This window comes from Pieris napi, chromosome 13, assembly GCF_905475465.1.
Source record: "Pieris napi chromosome 13, ilPieNapi1.2, whole genome shotgun sequence".
Taxonomy (NCBI): Eukaryota; Metazoa; Arthropoda; class Insecta; order Lepidoptera; family Pieridae; genus Pieris; species Pieris napi.
The window spans coordinates 9,787,001-9,808,889 of NC_062246.1; the positions used below are offsets into that span (position 1 = coordinate 9,787,001).

The 21,889-nt window shown below is 30.3% G+C and overlaps 2 protein-coding genes across 8 annotated transcripts; one reads left to right on the forward strand and one right to left on the reverse strand.

Moving 5' to 3' along the window:
- Nucleotides 1-2,852: 2,852 nt before the first annotated feature.
- LOC125055625 lies at nt 2,853-7,419 on the reverse strand. Its single transcript, XM_047658096.1, has 4 exons — nt 6,979-7,419; nt 6,736-6,860; nt 6,384-6,477; nt 2,853-5,418 (listed from the first exon to the last, which is right to left on the reverse strand). The coding sequence occupies exons 1-4, from the start codon at nt 7,187-7,189 to the stop codon at nt 4,847-4,849; spliced, it is 1,002 nt and encodes a 333-aa protein (XP_047514052.1). The 5' UTR covers nt 7,190-7,419; the 3' UTR covers nt 2,853-4,846.
- Nucleotides 7,420-7,576: 157 nt separating this feature from the next.
- Nucleotides 7,577-19,666, forward strand: LOC125055623. Of its 7 annotated transcripts, none has more exons than XM_047658088.1 (10): nt 7,577-8,098; nt 10,867-11,002; nt 12,660-12,792; nt 13,698-14,101; nt 14,660-14,760; nt 15,205-15,282; nt 16,067-16,123; nt 16,416-16,493; nt 16,913-16,985; nt 17,635-19,666. In XM_047658088.1, the coding sequence occupies exons 1-10, from the start codon at nt 7,888-7,890 to the stop codon at nt 17,672-17,674; spliced, it is 1,311 nt and encodes a 436-aa protein (XP_047514044.1). In that variant the 5' UTR covers nt 7,577-7,887; the 3' UTR covers nt 17,675-19,666. The 7 variants fall into 7 exon arrangements, with proteins under 7 accessions (XP_047514044.1, XP_047514043.1, XP_047514049.1 ...); XM_047658087.1 differs by having other exon boundaries at nt 7,581-8,098; nt 15,202-15,282; XM_047658093.1 differs by lacking the exon at nt 17,635-19,666 and adding an exon at nt 17,174-17,550 and having other exon boundaries at nt 7,582-8,098; nt 15,202-15,282; nt 16,913-16,992.
- The last annotated feature ends 2,223 nt before the right edge of the window (nt 19,667-21,889 follow it).

Here is a 21,889-nt window from a genome sequence, read left to right on the forward strand (position 1 = left end):
AAAGATCGCGACTCAGTCACATAAATTTAATAAAGGAATTGACTTTGGAGCCAACTGACTGGAGAAATTATATGCGAATGGATGAACCTACCTATTTTAAACTTTTGGAACTGAATAGAATATAGAAAAATAACAATAAAGCTATTTTCTCACTATTCAAATCATAATTTGGTCAAATAAAACATAAAATTAGTAAAAAGTATGTATCCTGAAGAGTGCTAGTTGATTAAAAAAATACTGTTTTTATTTTCTATGGTTCTCAAAATACTTGTCAATTGAATTAAGCCACTATGGTTCTCGTGGCCTGAAATAATAAACAGCTAGGTTATAATTATAAGTACTTACTTTATTAAACTCTTTCCTGAATGAGGCTCTTAGTGCCTGAAGTTTCTATTTCACTGTGTCAATAGTGGCGTTAGGCGATTTGGTTTTATAAAAACTTAGCAAAACCTCTAATGCTGCATCGCGTTTTTGTTTGTTGTGGTAATATATATCTGTTACATCCCACAAACACGTCAGGTCTCTAAACTTATAAATAAATTGATTAACAAAGTCACGGTTTGTCATTATGAAAACAATTTAAATTTACAATGCGTCACGTGCTTCTCGTCCAACGGCTAAACGCAAACAGAAATCAAAATGGCGTGTTTGGCTCGCGAGTAACACCATTCACGAGCGAGCAAACCGTACGGCACGATGGCTCAGACCGACCGGACCGTTGGTTTTCCGCATTTACGAGCGCGCCGCCTGCGTATTCACGCCGCGCTAATTGACTCGGCGCGATGGACTTTCGCGCAGTTGGAATTCCATCGCGCCGAGCCAATCCATTTGGACCGACAGTGTTTTCACATTCACGGACGAGTTTTGGAACGACAGCGTGCCAAATGTATCGATGGATCGCCCGTGAATGGCCACCTTAAGAGAACCTTTACACGCGCACAAAATAGGCTACAATTTACACATTATCATTTTTGTAGGGCCATAGATGATGTATATAAAGGTTAAATCGTGCTAATGTCCTAGTATTAAAGTCGTAAATAGTCAAATTACAGAAGGTAAAGAGCGGCTATAATAATTATTTTAATTAGGTAAGTAATATTTTTTAATTAGAACTGATAAAATATGCGTACTAAATCTTAAAAGCCTTCTGCAGTGTGTGCACTAAACATCAGATGAGCCTGCTGCCCCGTTCTATAAAAAAAAGAAACTTTTCGAAATAAAGAATAAAATTCAAGAGAAATTAAACCATTTTTTTTTCATTTGACTTTAAAATACATTATAAAACCATACCTAATATTATATTTTCATCACGAATATGTTTATATCACATTTATCCATTCTATTCACTACTTTGTCACTGAGCTTTCAGCTTTGTAATAATTGTAACTCATTAATAAAAAAATTATCTTTAGCTGCGTCACATGACGTAGAAATTTAAAATAATAATTTTATTTAATAGACTAAAGACAACCACTGGTGTTCCTAGAAGTAAGGACGGGCAAGTAAAAAATTGTAAGCAATACCTCACGTCACTTGATAAAACATGTTAATTTCGTATTGTATAAAAATAAACTCACATCTATAGGTAGTTAAAGTTAGCATAATACTCTTACTATATAATATATCATATGTTACGTTCAAATATGTTGACGGCAATTTAATTATATCCTTGGTCTATTTTAGGGGAAGTCCCTTCTATCAATTATCTTTTGGTAGCTGTGTGGTATTTTACATTTTAGTCAGTGTAGTATACACTATACCTATTGACAAGTTTATACGTGTTAACTTTTAAAGTATGATTTTCATTAGTTTTTCTATTACCCAACCATACTCGCTGTCGTTTGATGAAATTTTCTCTCCACGTACCATCCACTATAGACTATGTACTATTAAAATATTCTCCTGAGATTTAAAATTTACTCACAGGGGAAATCGTAAATAATGCACACTTTTAATGAATGAATGCAATCGTAGACAAAAGGAATTCCAGTCTATGTAGTGTTAAAATCTTTTGACAAAATCGTTAATTTCTACATTTTCGAGCTCAGTCTAGTATATTAATATACTATACCTAACAAAAGAAATATATATCTAATTATAGTATTGTTTCAAATAAATAAGCAAAATAAATTCTTATGTTGTGCACACGTCTTGTAAATAATGCAATAGGTAGGTATTTAGGTATAAAATAAAAATTATCATTCGTTATAATAGTTTCTTCACAAATCGGGTAAGTAATAAATGGAACGTAATATTAAAATACTTTAATAATGTATAAGAGATCACACAAGAAAAAAGACATACATTTTAGCTTCGCTTTACTTTAGTGCCAATCGCGTTATGTGGGAGGTTGATTGAGGAGGGGGACTGATTCCTATTAGGGTGGTTTTGACTATAACAATTTTACGTAAAACTCAAATTCATAATTATAAAAAATTAAAAATTTACAGTTTTGTATCTGTCACGTTTCAATAAGAAATAATAATAAACTGTAAATATGCTAATATATCTGAGAACCCACATGTTAAGGCCGATTTACATTATGTTAGTGTTTAGGAGAGTGCTTTAGTACAACTTGAAAGGCAAGTTCTTTAGCGTAGCGTTTACTAAAGCAAGTAGCGTTTACATGTTTCAACTAAAGTACTATCCTAAAGCACTCTCCTAAACACTAATGATAATGTAAATCGGCCCTTAGGTATTTTTTTGTAAAGGCTTCATCCTTTACAAAAAATACATCTTCAAACAATTTAAACGTTCAAATCAATTGGTGTTAAAGGAAAGCAAAGCATACAATATTCATAAAACTAATAGTTTAGGCTCATATTCCAGAAATCACTGAAGTAAAAAATATATCAAGAGCAAACTTATATTCAAAGTTTTACATATTTAACAGAGCTCAAGTTGAGATTGTGACTATATCTAGTGAAAGTGGGTTTTACTTTCATTACATTGAATCAACTGAACATACTTTGTTGAAGTTTGGTGATATAACTTAATATACTGTTGGAAAAAGCTAGCCTAGTCTTGTCACAATTCTCATGGTTTTCTCATTTTAGTTAGTATCTTTGTATCTAATATGTATGTATTATATACAAAAATACTATATATACCACATTTTGGGTGTTCTAATGCTGAATGTACTTATATAAAAAAATTCCACAAAATTTCCTTAAACAAGAGGTAAAAAAACTCGAAATTGTAAAGTGAATATTAGCATATATGAGGACATTTAATATGATCACTGTTCACAGTCACAACATTCAGATTGCAATACTACAAACAGGTATTAAATTATTTATTATGTAATTGAGCACTTTAAGATCGGATATTAATATCCAAAAATAACAATCCCATTTATAATCTCTTACTCTCAACATATTAAAATACTGCATAAACTTAAAACTAATATATAAGGCACTTCATATATAACTAGCATTTTATCTATGCATATGGCCTCTTCAAAAATTACAACTTATTCTTTTAATCTAGTTGTACAGAAGTGAAATAGTTTGATAAACTGATCACCTTTAACCAAATAAAAGGGGCTTATCAATTAAACAAATATTTTTCTATATACTATTTAGGCAGATGATACAAATACTTTTCTGATGTTTTTACAGTATATAATCTTAAAATTCAGATAAGTTGGATGTCATCAAAAGTAGTGTAATTACAAATTCAAATATTGGATTGTTTACAGCATACAAATTGTAGTTTGTACACTAATAGCATATAATATGTGCTGTCAACAGCATATAACATAACTTGAAAATGATGTTGTTATTCAACATCATTTTCATTGTGTCTTATATTTTAAAGTAAAGTTAAATATATTTTAATACTCGGCAATAAAATAAATATTTAAATCTCTTTGTTACACACACAGCTATTTTAAAAGTCCAAAGACTTTAATTTGCTGCCAGTCTACAGAAAATTAATTCTTGATAATATATGAAAAATAGAGCAAAATATTTAAGATTTGAAAAACATTTACACATTTCTTTAAATGCAAACAACATCCCCTTGTTCATCTTATTATAAATGCAATATTAGAAACTAATGCCCTTATGCATGTAAACTAAATCAGTCTTTGTCTTTTGTAAGTTTAGTTAAAGCCGCGTATCAAGACAATATAGTTCTTATGAATAAGGGTTACAATTTAACTTTTATCCTTACAAAAATACATGCCTCATGATACCTCTAGTTATTTAATGTTTTTTCCAAATCACTTGTGGCGTTTTAAGGATAAATATGAGACAATTTTTTTACTGAACCTTTGTTAAATAACACAATTAGTCCTAAACTCTCTTGAGCCAATCAAAAATTGACTAAAATTTATTTATAACCAATGCTAAATCGGTGGGACATAAGTCTTTCAAAATTTATTTATTATATACTAATGAGTGTTTTTTAGTTTTATTAAGAGAAACTTATAAACTAAAGTCTACATGAAAGGTGGGTAAATAACCTACAAAGCATTTAAATTTAACTACACAGATTATATGCATGAATTTTTATCTTCAAAAATATAATAATCTTGTTTGTTGTTCTTTATATAAGTTATAATCTACTTTTACAGATTATTAGGAGATTGGTAGTTTACTAAATGATATCAACAATGTGTTTGAGCACCAACAGAAATTTAGAAAACATCTGTAGAAAATGCATTTTTACATTTGCTTTAATATCTTATAAAACAATTTTTGTAATAGTTTTATATTGTATAATGTTGCAAATCCAGTTAATAAAAATTAATCAAACTCTATACTGTTGAATCAATGAATAAGTATAAAAAAGGAAAAAACTTACAAATACTACTTAATACTATTTCAAGTCTTGCTTTATATCACAGTGCCCCGCTGCCCGTTTCTTGTATAACATCATGTCCATCTGATTCATCAATAAATTTAGAATTATTTTCATCACTGCCTTCTTCACAATACAGAGTTTCAGATACTGTATCTTTAATTAGATCTTCACTATTGGTGCTATTGGAACTATCAGCCTCAATTAGGTCGGTTCCATATTGTCTTTTAACTATACTATGCATACTATTGTCTAAAGCAGTGTTTGTCATAATAGTTGACAAGTTATGCAAATAATTTGCCATATTTTCTGTTAGTGCTGACATAATTTGATTTTCTATACTAATAACATTTTTATTATTTTCAGAGTCTGTTTTGAGCAAATTCGCCAATATGGGGTTTGCTCTCAGCATCTCTGCATTATTTTCTGTTTTGACATGATTTCTTTGATGAAGAATAAAGACATCAGGGTCTTTGAAACATTTGGAACATTGATTGCATTCATAAGTAACTTTTTCTGGTGGGATTGTGTTTTTTATCTCTTGGTGAATTGTTGTTTGATTATCATCTTCATTTTGAGTGTCAGAATTTGATGATGATGACTGTTCTGAAACTATAGTACGGATTGTTAATTCGTAAAAAATAAGTATTTATTATGTAAAGACGTTGTTCTGACTCCAGAATGTTATGTTTATTTATTTTTAATTCCATTCTTAAAAAGGGATTTAATCAAAAATGATATTTAAAAATTATACAATCTGTACCTATGTAAATTTTTGAATAAGTACAATAAAACAAGTTTTAAATAAAAAAAAATCAATAACAGACCAAAATGAGAGGTTTCCAAAGCCTTGCTTATCATAGCTATTTAAAATAAAAACTATTATTAAATGTGTGTGTATTGTAATGTATTTTTTATAATTCACTTATTAAATCAGAAATATTAGTTTTATTATTAATAAAACAAGCGTAGTATCAGTTATAATACTTGGTATGGACAATAAGGCAATCCATCCAAACTCCTGTAATTTTGACGTTTCTGGGAGTTGGATGTTAAATCAAGTGATGTTACATAAGAGTTATTTAGGCTTAGTGGCTTCAGTGTGCAACACTTAACCCTGAGACTTGTGTACCAATTTACTTTTGCTTGTTTGCATTAATATGTGGTTAAGGAAGACATGTTGAATGACAGTATCTCACCGACATAAAGCTGCTATGAGCCAATTAAGAAAAATATGATCCAAAACAGATATACAAATCTCAGGCCAAGACCAAGGGGTCGTACAAGTATTACATAAGCAGATTTACTGCAATTTATCCCCAATTCCTCTTGTCAGCAAAAGTTAGCAACGCTCTCAAAAATAATAGTACATAAACATATTATTTTTCATTTAGGAATCCTCGTTTTCAAGCAAACATAAAAAAGTAATATGTGTAAAAAAGTAAATAATTACTGTTGACATAATCACCAAATAAGAAAATCAAAGACCCCCCTCCCCTTATGGTGCATACGTAATACTTGAAAGACCCCCAACGGATGAATTTTGGTTTTTTATATGTATATTAAAAACATCATACCATGGGTAAACACATTGTTTGTTTCATTTATACCAGCTGCTTGCATAGCTAGCATTGTTTGAACATAGATTGCTTGCGCCATTTGGTGTTGTACCTGGAAAACATACTAATATTTAATCTCTATGTATAATAAAAATCATGCAATTTAACTATTTTTACTTAAGTCACATGTTTAGGCCAATCATCAAATTATAAACAATTTCAACGACTAATAAAAAGGTGAAAACTAATAGTTATTATTAAAAATGTGTACTAATGAATTTGTTTATGTGGCCAGATCAAGTAGGAGAATAATCTGACTTAAAATTATTGACACATTCATGTTAATTTTTGTAAGAGAAGTAAAACTTACACTTGTATCAAGTGTTGTTGGCAACTGAAAAGTACTGGTGTTCTTTCTATGCCAATCTTCAGCAGGTGACTCAGATGGTAAGTTCCGAGATGGTATTGCATCTTTTCGTAATGTCCTCCATTGACCTAAGATTTAAAAAAAAATATGAATACATTGTGTTAAATTTAATACATCTAAGTTAAGTGATGACCCTGTTATTTAGAAAAATTGCGATATAAAAATAAATAACAACGTGCATGGTACCTCGATTTTTCTGTGCACTAGTTATTGTATAATCTTCGGGTTTAAAATGCAAACTGCATACTTTTGAGTATTTCGTATATGGCTTGCCTCTTTTCAGTACTCGATTCCATAATTTGGCTAATTCTTCATCTCTAGGAAACTGATGAAATGAAACATTTTTTGCTTTTCCAGCCATAGATGTGCATCGCGGCACTGTGCAGTAATAAGGCATTTTAACTGTATACCTATTTTCTAATAACAAGAAAACATATCTAAAAATAAATATTTTGAAAAAATAATTGTGTTCAAGTTAAATCAGTCGTTTCGAAAGCAATCACAAAATATAAACACTCGTAAACGAACTGCCGACATGATGGATCTGTCAAATGTCAAATTTTAATTTTACAGACCAGTATGGTCAATAGGTTGGGGATAGGTTACACTAGGACGTAATCCAAAGACGAAAAGCACTGTGCAACTGTATAAGGGCAGTAATAAGTTATCAATGTTTTAAGACGAGATTAAGTATCTAATAATCTGACTTCTGGCCTCTGGGGGTTTACTCAGTCAAGATGCCTTAACAATTGTGTGTGTAGAAAGTCAGTGTGATAACCTGGTAAAAAGACTAGAAGAATTAAAATGTGAATCTTATTCCTAGCATTTATCATCTGTTTTGAATTGAATCTATAGTCTTTGTAGTTAATTAAAAAAACATCAGCCATTGTGAAAAAGTGAAGGAAAAAAAGGTGAACATTTATGTCAAAATTTTCAAGGCTGTTTTGTGATGATTTTAATTAATATAAACGTAAAAAGTATTCTAACAAAACTTATATTTTGACGTCGGGTTAGGTTTCGTGTTTTGTTATACAGGAAAAAAATAGTAATCTTACAGTGAAAGGTTCAAAACAAAGAATTATTATTGTTGTTAACATGGGTTATTATTGCACTGTTCCACAATGCACTTCGTTGGCCGGCAAGACGAAGAACGTCAAATTCCACCGATTTCCCCGCGACGATGCAATGGCTATGAAATGGAATATTATTTTAAAACGAATGAAACCAATAACAAAATATTCAAAAGTGTGCAGTTTACATTTTACACAAGCGGATTACAATGTCACTACTATGGGTAAGAATAAAGGTATTTTGGGATTTTCCAAAGTATTTGCATTATTTTATTGTATTCTCAGTCAAAGAAATAATGACTCATTCGTGTTGTCGACATTTGAAAACTAATTTGCCCTTTATGCATGTTGACTTTCATAAGTCTCCGTTTTTTCGATGTCTATAATTGGAATTCATCATCATAAGATTTAGCTTTTTATATTACTATTTTCATATTCTTGTTTTCCTTAAATTAAAGATAAATTTTGTTAACACAGTCTTAAATTTTTAAATGTTGTGTAGTACTCTAGTAAAAACTAAATAGACTTAATAATAGAGATGTTGTGCTTCTATTAAATTGTCAGTTACATACAATCTTAGTGAACACAATATTTAATTTTAAAGTGAACTCCTATAAGTTCTAAAAATATACATAGTTGGGTCCTAAAGGCTATCTATATAAAAACTCAATGCCAAATGCTTAGGGCTATTTCTTACAAAAAAATCAGTACAGAGTTTGAATAAATGATTTAATAGTTAAATAGTGTAGATATATATAATATGTTAATTATTTCTTTGTACTTTTAAAACATAACACATAAAAGGCTTTATAAAAATATATTGTAAAGATATATTTAATTTTCCTGCTATGACAGCTGAAAATCTAATCAGGGTGTTTCCCTATTACATGAGTCATAGACATTATGTCATTATCATTAATTCTCTATAAGTATTAAAGTTCTGCTAAGGTAAAATATTTACTTATTTATTAATGTAAGGTTGTATACGAAAATCACAATAATGTTTTAATATGATAAAATAAATAATAATATTAAATGCAAATAAAGGAATTTATTTGAAAAAATCTTAAGTATCATTAAACACTTTTATCTAAGTAGTTGAGTTTATTTTAAATAACAACAACAAATATAATTATAGTATCAAATCAAGTTAACTGTATCAACTAGCTGCTTGCAGTTTAATATAATATAATAAAATATCTATTTCCTTACGTGGCATAAGCAGTTTTATTAAATTTTAGTCTTTTGACTTGTGCTTTTTGAATTAAATCTAAAATTTCCTTACTATGACAACAGCAAAGATCTTAAAGCATTGCTATCAGCACTGTGTGTAGTCATCATTTCATTAAATTTATTTTAAAATCCAGACCTGTGTTACACTAAAGCAAAACAATTAACATTTGTTGAAACCAACCTATAGAGATGTGACCTATACAGCCGATAAATATATTATGTATGGTATTATATAATGAGTTATCTTATCTTGGTTATGTTGCATGTTATTATTTTGGATGAATATTTTGCCAATTATTTTGTATGGAAATAAATATTTATATAGAAGTCTCTTAGCTTACCAATTGTATACAGTAAAATCTCTTTATTCGCGGGGTATACGTTCCATAAATATGCCGCGAATACAGAAACCGTGAATACAGAATGGTAATTTATATGGGTTAATAGGGGATACGTTCCTAGGTGCCAAAATAAAAAACACAAATATATAAGAAAATCAATTTTATTGATGTTATTAAACATTATGTAATCATTATCCTCATGCTTAGAGTAAATGTCACATTTTTAGTGCTAGTTGAAGCCTCTTCTTCAATGGGCTGTTAATTTAACATTCCCTCCAAGTCGGTTTCAGTCAAAACTTCATCTTGCGATTCAAGCAATTCCTGAATGTCACTTGATTCTGTCTGTTCGAACCCATCTCGTCTTATTCCATTTGCAATTTCGGCTATGTTTGCAGTCAAAGTTTGAACTTGCACGAATTCTTCGTCAGTTTCCGCAGTCAGAGCAGGCCATAGTTTTTTCCAGCATGACTTCAATGTGTGTGGTTTCAGTTCGTCCAATGATTCTTTTATGTTTACGATGCATTTTGCTATGTCAAATTTCTTCCAGCAACTTTCATATCAGGATTACACTCCATATTATCTATATGATATTGCGTTAAACACCTATTGGAATTTTGTATGAAATTTTAGATCCGCGAATAAAGAAATTTTTTGCCGCGAATAAAGAAATCGGGTTGCATTTTTTTAATCCGCGAATAGTGAAAACGCGAATAAAGGAAGCGCGAATAGGGAGCTTTTACTGTATTAGTTATTATGATGAAATTTTTTTTAATGTTTCTGTAGCTTAAAGAACATGACTAGTATCTTAGAAGTAAACACTTTGTTTTGTACTGATATAATTCTCATTATTTACATTTAAAAAAATGCTATTTAACATTCTTGACAAAAATTAGAGAAATTTATTTATTTTATGATTTTTGTAATTTAAGTATATAACTTTTATGTGTGTTACTGTGTGTGATGTACAAAAAATTATGATTACCAATAGACAAAAGGCTTTACAGGCTTGGCAGGTACCAAACCTGATGGTTCCCTGCATGAGCGGATCGTGAATTTGTGGGGCTCTGGACTATTACGGAGAATTTACCACACACGCGAAAAAATACACTGACTGAAAACAAGCGACGGGGAATTCCCCGTAATCCCCGTTCTGTTCGATAGTCGCGCATCGCAAATGAGTTGATTGATCTCAGGGATTCCAACATTATGATTGGATTTTTATAAAATTTACAAATATCGCCTATTGTTTTCAGTGGGGTCCCTTTGTATCCACGGGGCCCTGGTCTGCAGCCCAAAAAGCATGAAGTAGATCTGCCACTGTTTCCCTGTCAATGTAATACAAAGTACAGCTATCATAATGCAATGTGGTGCTTTATTGCAAAAATCGTTGTAGAGTACTAATTAAGTGTTAAGGATAATGTCTCTTTAAGGTCAATGGAAGACGTTGAGCAAAGACGCAGTACCCACACAGAATTTACCAAAACTAAATCCAGATGGCACGGTTATGGTTATTCGTAAGAGTCGGACGAGTGTTAAATATAAAGGCGATAAGAAGGATGAGAACAGGTACATTTGTTTCTGATTTGTGGTAGTTGGGGCCTGTGTTATATTCTTGATTTTAGATATTAATAAGACTTTGAACAGTAAAAATAGTGAGCTCTGATAGCTTCCTAGAGTTTGGCTAATGAAAGAAGATAATTGAATTATTTGAAATGTTTCGGATGGCAACACGGAATGTCATTGAATTTCTTAGGTTAGTATGATTTATTGTCTTGATACTTCATGCAATAACTCATTTTTATTTCTATTATATATTTTTTCCGAATAGTTAACAGGTATAATAATCTAAACTTTGTTTTATTTGATAGAATATTTCGTTTCTTTCGCAGGATTTGATTATTCCGAATAAAGTTGTGTTTTTTAATAAATATAGTTTTAGTTTTCCATGCAATGCTGGTCATTTTAAGTATCAATAGTAAAAGACTAAATACGTAAAGTATTTAATTTCATAAAAATACAGTTACTATTAATGTAAAAAATAATAAAATAAAGTAAGTTTAATCCACAAAATATATCAAACTTTTAGGGATACAATACTAAAAAAAAAAATGAATTTGCCGCGCTTTTTCGTTATCTTCTTTCATTAGCCAGACTCTAGTCAGGCATCAGGCTTATCAGGTAATTTTTTAATAAGAGAATACCTCTGTATGTTATATTAAATAGAAGGTGTATCATCTAAGCTAAAACAGTTATTATTTCGCTCGCAATCGAACCTTTGAACTTCTGGTGGAACCATAGTGTGCTTTATGACATAGTAGTATTACAAAATTTGCTAAAATTCGATACTATACTGTAGCATATATATTCAATAGTAAAAAAAATACACCTTTCGGTATTAAAATGCGTTTAAATATCACATGGGCAATAAAGAAAAAAACGGCTCGAAAACATAAATCAGTTCGAGATGGTTGTGTTATTTTGTTTATAGACCAGTGCAGATAGCCTTTAAAAATAATAAAAAGTGAAAAAAATTACAGTAGGATGAAACACATTAGAAAAGCAGGGGAATATGATCAAAATGAAAGGAAAAATAAATTACGGTCGATCTGAGGAAGGGAAGGGGGGGGGGGAGGTTTAAGGGTAAAAAACGGTTTATCTCGATTTCCGGCAAAACTAAAAGTCATATCGAAGAAAACTAAATGGCAAAGTTGTAGGTCATAAAAAGATCTACAACTTTTGTATTCACACATTTTTCACGTAACCTCAAAATTTATGTGAAAAATTCAAAAAACCAACTTTTTGGTTTTTTATTTCTATCTTTTACAAAAATTTATTTTTTTAAACGAAATTTGGTGAAAACTTACCTTAATATATCCCAAATATACTGTAATTTATTTGATTAAAAATATTTATTTTTTCACCTTATTTTGAATTAATATCGAAAAAACACCCTAATTTTCAATCGAAAATTCTGACGTCGAAATTTCAGCTTTTTTCAAAAAGTTGGTGTGCTTTCAGTTCGCTGAAATCTCTACTTTCCTATGGTAATATATATATATATATATATATATATTACCATAGTAAATCTTCTCAGAAAATGCAAAAAATCGTATGCAGTAACGCCCAGACCCGTCATCCCCTTCCCTACTTCTCTTGTTAAATTGAGTTATTTAAATTAATTGTTATGATGAAGTCTCTAATACTTTTGATCTATCGTTCACAGTCAATGCCACCAAGAATACTACTCTATTGTAAAAGAGGAGTTGTCAATGGATAGTCAAACTATAAAGACAGAATTGATGAGCCCAGACCCAACCACAGAACCACAAAGAGTTATTGCACCACAATCGTCTATAGTAAGTATTAGTAGTAACAATTTTTTTTTAAATAGCTTCGCTTAGAATAAATAACTAAGTATTAGTTTAGTTATTTAAGTAATTCTATGGCTCTAAAAAGTAAATACAAAGGAGTTTTAATAGATTTAAAAAACAGTGGCGCTACAACCTCTTTAAGTCTTGGCCTCAGATTTCTGAATCTGTTTCATGATCAATAAGAATTCAAGTTTAAATAGATTAATTAGTAAATATTTCCACATTTGTTACGCTTCTGACTATATTCCTATTTTGTTAATATAAACCATTGCATTTAGATGATCTATGTGTTATTTAATAATGACATTATATATAGTTTTAATTATTTTGACGTTTTCATGTTGATTGTGCTTGGAAATTCATCAATCTTATGTACCTCTTTCATTGCCAATAAACAATTTAATACATTATTTTAATTAAATGTTATTAATATTTTTAAAGTTATACTTCTTTAGGCGCGTTATGAAAAATTGATGAGAGTAAAATTTTACGATGCGCGCGCACCGTGACACAAAATTATCAGTATGAAGTTGCTCACGGAAGATGCTACGGCATTGGACATAATTTAAAAACAACATTTGAATAATAATAGAATTTATGTTACACTTAATGTAAGAGAATAATAATAAATATTTATTTATTTAATTTTTCAAATGTAAACTAAACTTTATTGAATATAATGACTCCTTTTCCAGTATTTGAATATTTAATTGTAATTAATTATTTGCATGCAATCAAAAACTATTTTTAATAATGCCAAAGAAGTATAACTTCTTACGCGCGTACATAAGTACACGCACTCTTTTTTTTTTATACTTTTAATAAACAGATTTGAAGTCTCCTTTCACCAGTAATAATTAGTGTCTTATATCCAATGTTATTATATTTAGGTTTCAACTGTATTTCAGTTAGCCAGCCGCCTTCAAGGGTTTAATTCTCCAGAGAAACCAAAAACCCAAGACGCAATAATGCAAACGGATCCCTTATCAGATGATGAAAGTCCCGGCAAATATGAATCGCCCGAATATGTGTATCCAGACGACTATTTTAAAAACAAAGAGTATTTACCACAGACAACAGAGGAATATAATAAAGAAGCGGAAAAATATGCGTTGGAGAGAAAGAGCAGTACGTTTGACAGTTTTCAGAAAACTGTAGATTTTACAAAAGAGAAAAATGAGGAAAATTTTGGGAAAGACGTATATCAGAAGATGGATTACCTCTATTATCAAGATAGCGCTGAGATGTTGAGGAATCAACAACAAAATATACATATGTTACAGGAACAACATAGGTGAGTTTCTTGTCAGAATCAAAATTTGAAACATTATCGGTGATATTAAAAAACCGTGAATTTTGTCATACAGGAGACATACTTAGCGTTAAGATTCGTTTCTGAATCTTACTCTTATAGTACTATCAATATCAAAATTAATCTTATCTAGATATAATCTTTACGACGACAAAATGACAAATAAAATTATTTTTAGATTGAATATCGAAAAAAAATGTTACATCATCTCAAACAAAACAATTTTATATATTGACTAGTTGTGCCCATGGGGTGAAATAAAAAAAATATTGACTAAAAAAATGTGGGTATACATTTGCTTTCAGTATAGTTACTTTATTATAAATAATCATAAAAATGAGTTGAGCCATTTCGGAGTCCTGCACCACACATGTCGAGTTTTTATCGTATGTCTATTAACGATACAGGTTATAAAATACTCGTATTTTTTCTTACAGAAAGGAGTTTCTATTTAAAACCGCGCATTCTCTATAGTCTCTGGCTAACTTAATAAGGGATGTTTGACATACATGACAAATTATTTTATTTTATTTTTTTCAGAATGAATGAAAATCAGAATTTCTTCGACGAGAATCATATAAAGCAAGAAGTGGAGGTCTATGCAGAGGAAGACAAATGCTTTGAAGGCAAGGAGAGAGCTGGTAAAGATGGCAAAATAATTTAATAATACATTCATATAATATCGTTTCGGTGACACAAAATTAACAGGATGAAGTTAGTGGCGCATGTTGGCACGCACGCCGCCTCTGTTCACTGTGTATTTATATATAATATTTATCCACATGCTTTGAGTTTCTACATTTAAAACACGTGTTTTCATTATACAAGTGCGAATTTTATATTTGCGTCTGAATTATAATCAGAAGTGATTTAAATTGAATATTTAAATCAATACTAATTAGAATATTAGAAAATATTTGTGAAAAAACTGTGCTCAATACAATTGAGGTTAACTACCCCTATGTATTATTAATAATGCCAAAGAAGTATAACTTCTTACGCGCATACATAAGTACACGCACCCTTTTTTTTTTAAATCTTCTTACCAGCTGTGCTGAAATTAATTTTCTAATATTTTTTAGAAGAACTTTACGAGAATCACACCATTATGCAACAGACAGAAGAGGAAGTCAAACAGGAACCGGAAAATAGTAATAACAATGGTGAGTATTTATATAGTAAAGGGCATGGGACATGATGGGTGTTTATTTTAAAATTATTATTAGGAAAATAATTTTTATAATATAAAAATGTATAAGTATGTATAATTATCGAGTACATAAGTTTGGAATATAATTTTATTTCATGGATATTCAAGTTCTCACAGCGAAAATGTATTTTTAAGCTATTGCATAGATTTTATCGCGGGCTCTGAGCGCGGCGACCGAATCAAGAAATTCCGTAACGAAAAAAACCTTATACACTATGACGTAATATAGGTGAGCGTGAGCGCGGCCGGTGCAGCCGGTACGCGTAAGAGTGAGACAGACTATATAGGCGATTTTTCTGAGTCTGGTAGAGTGGTAGATTGAAATAATATCAAAGAAAAAAGAATACTAAATAATTATAACTGCATAAGTTGATAAAAAATGCTATGCAATAGCTTTACCGCGGCAGTCCCCGAGTGCCACACGGTTTTTATGAAAACAATTGAATTAAGATTTTATTTAATTTTCGAAAGATCTCTAGAGTAAATCTGCAAAAGACCAACTTTGTTAATAATTTGGTGATAGACTTGAAATTATTGTTTATTTTTCTTCTTGTTTTATTTAATTTATTCCTAATATTATAAAAATAATTACTTATAATTTTTGTTGTTTAGTTCAAAAATCAAATGCCTTTAAACCATTTTGTGACCTGACTTTTCCGCTTTGGAAAAGTTGACAACTAGCAAAATAATGACAACATTAAATATATAAACTAAATTACACTTTTTTTAATTTTCAGGCAGTGAAACAGTAATGCAGTCGCAACAATTTTTCAACACACATGTTCAGATACCAGGTATTTGAAAATAAATATTATTAATTTTAAGAAAATACTCTTTACCGGTTTAAAACTCAAGTAGATCAGCCTTTTGCGCCTGATTTTATGGATCCTTTACCGTATGAGCAAATGTTAATCATATTGAAAGAAAAGTGTGGTGCACAGGGGTTGGAACGCACGATTTTTGGGTTGAGAATTTATTCTATACAGGCAAAACTATAAGTAGATATTTACTAATTTTAAGAAGAATCTACTTTTTCTCTCTATTATCTTCTGAAAAACCGCAAAAAATAATAATACATATTTCTAGATCCATTGTACATAAGTCGACCAGGGCCTGAGTTGTTGATCGCGAAGCAGAACGCTTTAGCTGCGCACGCGCAGTTATGTGAGTAATATTGATTCCTTTCTATGGAAAAAGCAAAGGAGATTTTGTTTTATCAATTTTATTATTAAGGCGGAAAACGATCGTAAGAAATCTATTGGAATTAATGTAAATCTAAAAAAATTTTTTTATTCATTTATGTCTTTCTTGATCAGGGAGAAAAATCTTATAACCTTTCCATGTGTGTAGTTCAGATGAAATCGGCTTAAACATGTTTTCTGTAATTCTTATGGCACGTGACCTTACCCTATTTTGTAATTTTTAAATTACGAACAATCAAAATACACAGAATGTCAAAATTTAAAAAAAACTTTGCAATAGTTAGTATAAGCAAGAAGTTTCGATTATTTTTGCTTAGAAGTTTAGTCTCTGGCAAATTACAATGTATTATCCAGTGTCGAACTATTATTTTCATTTTGTAGGGCAAAACACAAAGAAGCGACCATTCTTCTACAGTGACAACAATCAGTGTACCACTACACCACTAATGCATCGGTATGAGGTAAAAAAATCTTATTAGCTAAATGTTACCACAAATTGCTAATGCGCCGGGCCACCATTTGCAAAATGATAGATTAAAAAAAAATAGCGATGAAATGTAATAAAACATTTCATAAGAACACATAATATTTAAGAATGTTTTAATAGAATTTTGTTGTTTAATCAAAATATTATTTGATAAGGTTCCACATTAGTAATTCGTGGATAAGCAACTCAGTTTCAGAGACAAGTTTTAGTGCGACGTACTCTGTGAAAATAATTTGACAGAAGGATAATTGGCGCGCTTTTTTAATTTTAAACCAAATAAAGAAAAACTGTCGGAACAATTCTTAGCGAAGCAATAGTTATTGGTTTCTCAACTTAAGAAAATACTTATATCATAGAAATTGTTTGTTAAATTTTAATCATTCAAAAAAGGCTGTCGCATTTTCCAAATTCAAACAAGCACATTATAGCGTCGGTGCTATGTAACTTCCTTTAGCGTTAGCGATCCCGAATTCAGTTTTTGGACCGCGCGAGGCTGTGTGTGACATCAGCGCTACAGATAGAAAAACGTTGGAGTAGGATTGGAAGTTACACAGTACCGGCGCAGTTTAGAACATTTTGTAAAGAAAAATGTAATTTTAATATTTCTATTTTCCAGGATTTATCGCGAATCCTTCAGTGAAAGTCATTCCTGGTAACTTGTCTGACTGATTTGGTTTCATTTGTTTTTCATTTTCTGAAATTGTACAACATTCCACCATTTGGAAATATACATAATTATTTGGCTTTATGTTTTGGTCAAATTTTTAAACTTGTTATACAGTGACAACTTTAATTTTCGGGTCAGTTATGTTTTTGGTATTTTTTAATTTAAAGCCAATCTTGTCAGACTTCAATCTCTTAAGTTTTTTGTGTGATATACATAGATGATAGTTTATTGTAATTTACTGTATGGGGATCAATTTTTATACAAGGACGTAGCTATGATGTTAATACCAAAAATATATATTTATTTTTTATTTATTTATTTACACTTTGTTGCAATAAAAATAAAAGAAACACAAATAACACAATACATAAAAATTATAAGAGATTTTTTATTATTACATAAAAATAATAATAAAAAAAACTTTTATTTAACCAATATACTATATATACATCTATATATAATCTTTTACGTAAAATCATAGTAATGTTTCAGATAATTTGTAGTATTTTTTTTCATCATCAAGATCAAAATAATATTACATCTGAAAATAATTTTTGTTTGTCGTTGCTACGTCCTAAATAAAATATTTTTATTTAACCAATATACTAAGATATCTTTATTGTATAGAAAAAGTAATAGTTTGTACTTTACATTTTCTACTGTAGACATTGACAGATGTCACCTCTTGAAGGCCTAGCGAATCTGTCAAGGGAGAACCAAAGTAAGTTGTTAGAAAGGCCATAAACTACAGAGTCTCCCTAGCAGCTTAGCATTATGGTGCCATTTTTTATTTACGTGAACCATAATAAGTCTTGTTTTAATATATAAAATGGAACTTCTAAAAAATTTTACACTACTATATGTTCTTCTAGTAAACAAAAATGGTCTGAGAGCCGAAATATAGAATCAATAATATGCCGGAATTCGATTTTACGTATTATTCTCTAGAGGAATGTAATATGAGGTGACCAATTGGAACATTTTCTTACTTTAAAAATAATAAAATTGTGATATAAACAGGAGACACAGAGTTTTTGAAAAGTTTCATTTCTATTACGTGTACAGTTCTGCAAGGGCAATTGTAATAAATAGTTACCAGTTAGATTCTTATTGCATTTTATATGCTGGCATCATTTTTGACTTAGCATTTTTTCTGCAGTGTGAGATGGCAATATTTATAGCTTTTTTTTTACAAAAAATGCTGTATCTTAAATGATGCGTCTTTTGGAAGAGTACACCTGGGTGGTGATATATCGAATTTAAGAATAATGTATAAATTTAGATTAAGTATTGTCACAAGAAAGAACTAAATTTTTTAAATCTTGCCAAAGTTTTAGGACACATGTAAATATGAAAAATTAATATATTTAAGTTATTTTTTTTTGGCGTATTTGGAGTTGATATTTTATTTTTTTTGGTGCTGTTATTTTATATATTTTAGAATCGAGTACAATTGTGAACGCACATATTTTTCTAGGTTTCTGTTTTTTTTATTTTTATTGAAAGTTCTATCAATGACAATGATGCGATGCAGGTATAATATCTTATTGTATTTTTGGAAGATTAAAATCAGTTATCGTAGTTTGGCGTTGTAAGAGATTTTTTAAAATCAATTTCGTCAAATTATCTTGACTTGTGTACTAATCGTCAAATATATAGATTTTACATTATTGTATAATCTATATAAATAATTTTAAATACGGAAAAGATAAAATATATTTCAGTATGAAAAATCGATTTTTAAAAATCCACAGGCCAAAGCTAACGACTTTTACTCTATGAATGATGTAAGAAATTTGATTATTTGCTTGCGTCGTATGGGAACGAAATTTTATTTTTTTGTTATAATTTATTATTTGGTAGCTTATAGAGTAAAATTCTGTTCATATATACTCTGGATTTACTGATTGTATTTATAATAAAGGATATTTTGCAAATTATCTGTGAATATTTGTAAAGATAAAGTTACCAGCTGTAATTTTTTAAAGAAACATTCTGGATTGGACACCTTCATATTTCCAACTTACGATTTTTAAAATAATGTATATCTAATTCAAATTTATACATATACTTAATACACATTCTTAATTAATTATTTTATTTTATTAAATAATTCAAAAGTCTACTTGTAGGCGCGAACTGAAAATTCGGTGTTGCAATCGCTTATTGGAATTTTGTCAATTGTCAATACTCTCAGTCTCTGGTAGCGTAGAGTAGAGTTTCTGTTTTCTATGAATAGTATTCGAAACAACGTTTGTGTTGTTTAGTATGAGCCAACGAAATGTACTCATCGATTTGACGTAATGTTAAGGGTGCTGAAAACACACTTTGTTGAACTTTATGCTATTTACCCGGACACAAATACGTAGAAATATTTAATTTTAAGTTGGTTATATGAAGAGTACAATATATATCAAAGAAAGTTGTTTTATGAACGTGTAGTTTAAGATAGTTAAGATGTTACGCGCTAGAATTTTTTTGTTTACATATTTTTTACGTCAGTGGCCATTTGAAATAAATAATTTGAAAATGTTTTTGTTTTATTTATTTTTATACCAGTATTGGGAGAATAAACAATTTGGAACGTCGGGGCCCAAGGTATTGTGGTCGTCTGATCGTAATATTAATTGAATTTGTATGGTTATACTGCGGTAAGAAATTTGTTATCTCTAACATTAATTACGACGATTTAAACAATCGTATTAATTCGAGGAAATTGATATTAAATTGTACAAAAATATTCCAGTGTATAAGAATAATAATAAATTTAAAATAATATTCTGTCATCGGCATAATATGTAGAATGTATTTTTAAGGCAAGGTCAGTACCTACAACAAGTAAACAAAATCACAGATCTTTAATTATTTTGCAATTTCAATATGTTACGTCATGTGTTGAGGTAGCATAAAAAGGTACGTAAGTACATAATAATGTTTACATATATTGCGGATGTACTGAGATTTACTTAAACCATAGTGTCGCGTCGTAGCTAAGTGTAAAAATAAACTAACACTTAGTTCTCGTTTGAAATTTGCATTCTCGATAATCATTGCTTTTAAAATCATACATGCAAAAGTGAATTTGTTATGCATAAATTGGTTTAGTACTGCGTCACGAGTCACGACGGCAAGGGCAAACATGACAAATGACGCTCCGTGGCCCTGTCAAGACTTGTCAAAATTGACTTGATAAAATAAGCTTTTACTGTGTGACTAGACTTCTTTTTTATTGTTGGGAAATATTACAGACCCCCGCGCCGGGGCAACTTTTAAAAGTGACACGAGGACTGGGGGGGTTTTAGTAGGTAGACACAATGGACCCCTACCCATTAAAACCCAACAGGCCCATCTGCTCGCTATGGACGGGAGGCACGGTTACAGTTTCCCTTAATCCGTGTCGAAAGGAATGTTGAAATGCCAATCACTTGCAACTTCCATCCTCGGCCTAGGATATTCGTATACATCCCAAACATCACAGTCTATTTTCTTAGGTAGCATACCCACTGCTTGCTTTAGAAATTCGACCGTGCCCTCCATGTACGGTTTAAGCACTCGCCCGGTACCGCACAACCCTCCCAAGGGCAGAATACAAATTTAAATTTATAGAGAACCTGCGCACCGACCGGGAATCGAACCTGATACCCCTCCAAGCGGTCACTTAATAAGACCGCTAGGCTATGAAGCCCTTACTGTATGACTCACCTAACCTGCTGCTTATATTGGTTTAGTACTTAATATAAAACTTCTTTATCTATACTAATATTATAAAGTAAATAAAGTTTGAGTGGTCTCGGTACCTGGACAGATTTTGAATTATTTTTTACCAATAGAAAGCCTAGCTTAAACGCGAAAAATAAAGACGTTTTTGCAGTCGGATTTGCAAAGAAATTCGAAGATAAAACGGTGGAACGATACATTTCTTATAAATGCTAATTTCGACAAGATACTCACAATTGTTCTATGTGCGTCGTACGAACACGAATTACCTGCATAATTCGTCAATGTTTTGGGTATTATCTACTAGGATATTGATATTTTCCACCTCACCAAAGAGGATTTGAGTTTTGCTTTATTTTATAATATAATAACATATACATATTATAAAATAAAACAAAACTTACCTGTAAGATTACTAATAAATAAATACCTTAACGATGAGAGATATACAATTGAGTTGTAGAGAAATAAAGCTTTTTGTAAACAG

Bases quoted from the DNA above. Each gene is read 5' to 3' on its own strand.
- LOC125055623 (XM_047658087.1), top strand. From the start codon at position 7,888: ATGGGTTATTATTGCACTGTTCCACAATGCACTTCGTTGGCCGGCAAG. The intron at 11,003-12,659 runs GTACATTTGTTT...TATCGTTCACAG, and splicing joins GATAAGAAGGATGAGAACAG to TCAATGCCACCAAGAATACT. The intron at 12,793-13,697 runs GTAAGTATTAGT...TATTATATTTAG, and splicing joins TTGCACCACAATCGTCTATA to GTTTCAACTGTATTTCAGTT.
- LOC125055625 (XM_047658096.1), bottom strand. From the start codon at position 7,189: ATGCCTTATTACTGCACAGTGCCGCGATGCACATCTATGGCTGGAAAA. The intron at 6,861-6,978 runs GTACCATGCACG...TTTAAATCTTAG, and splicing joins TAGTGCACAGAAAAATCGAG to GTCAATGGAGGACATTACGA. The intron at 6,478-6,735 runs GTAAGTTTTACT...TATGTTTTCCAG, and splicing joins CAACAACACTTGATACAAGT to GTACAACACCAAATGGCGCA.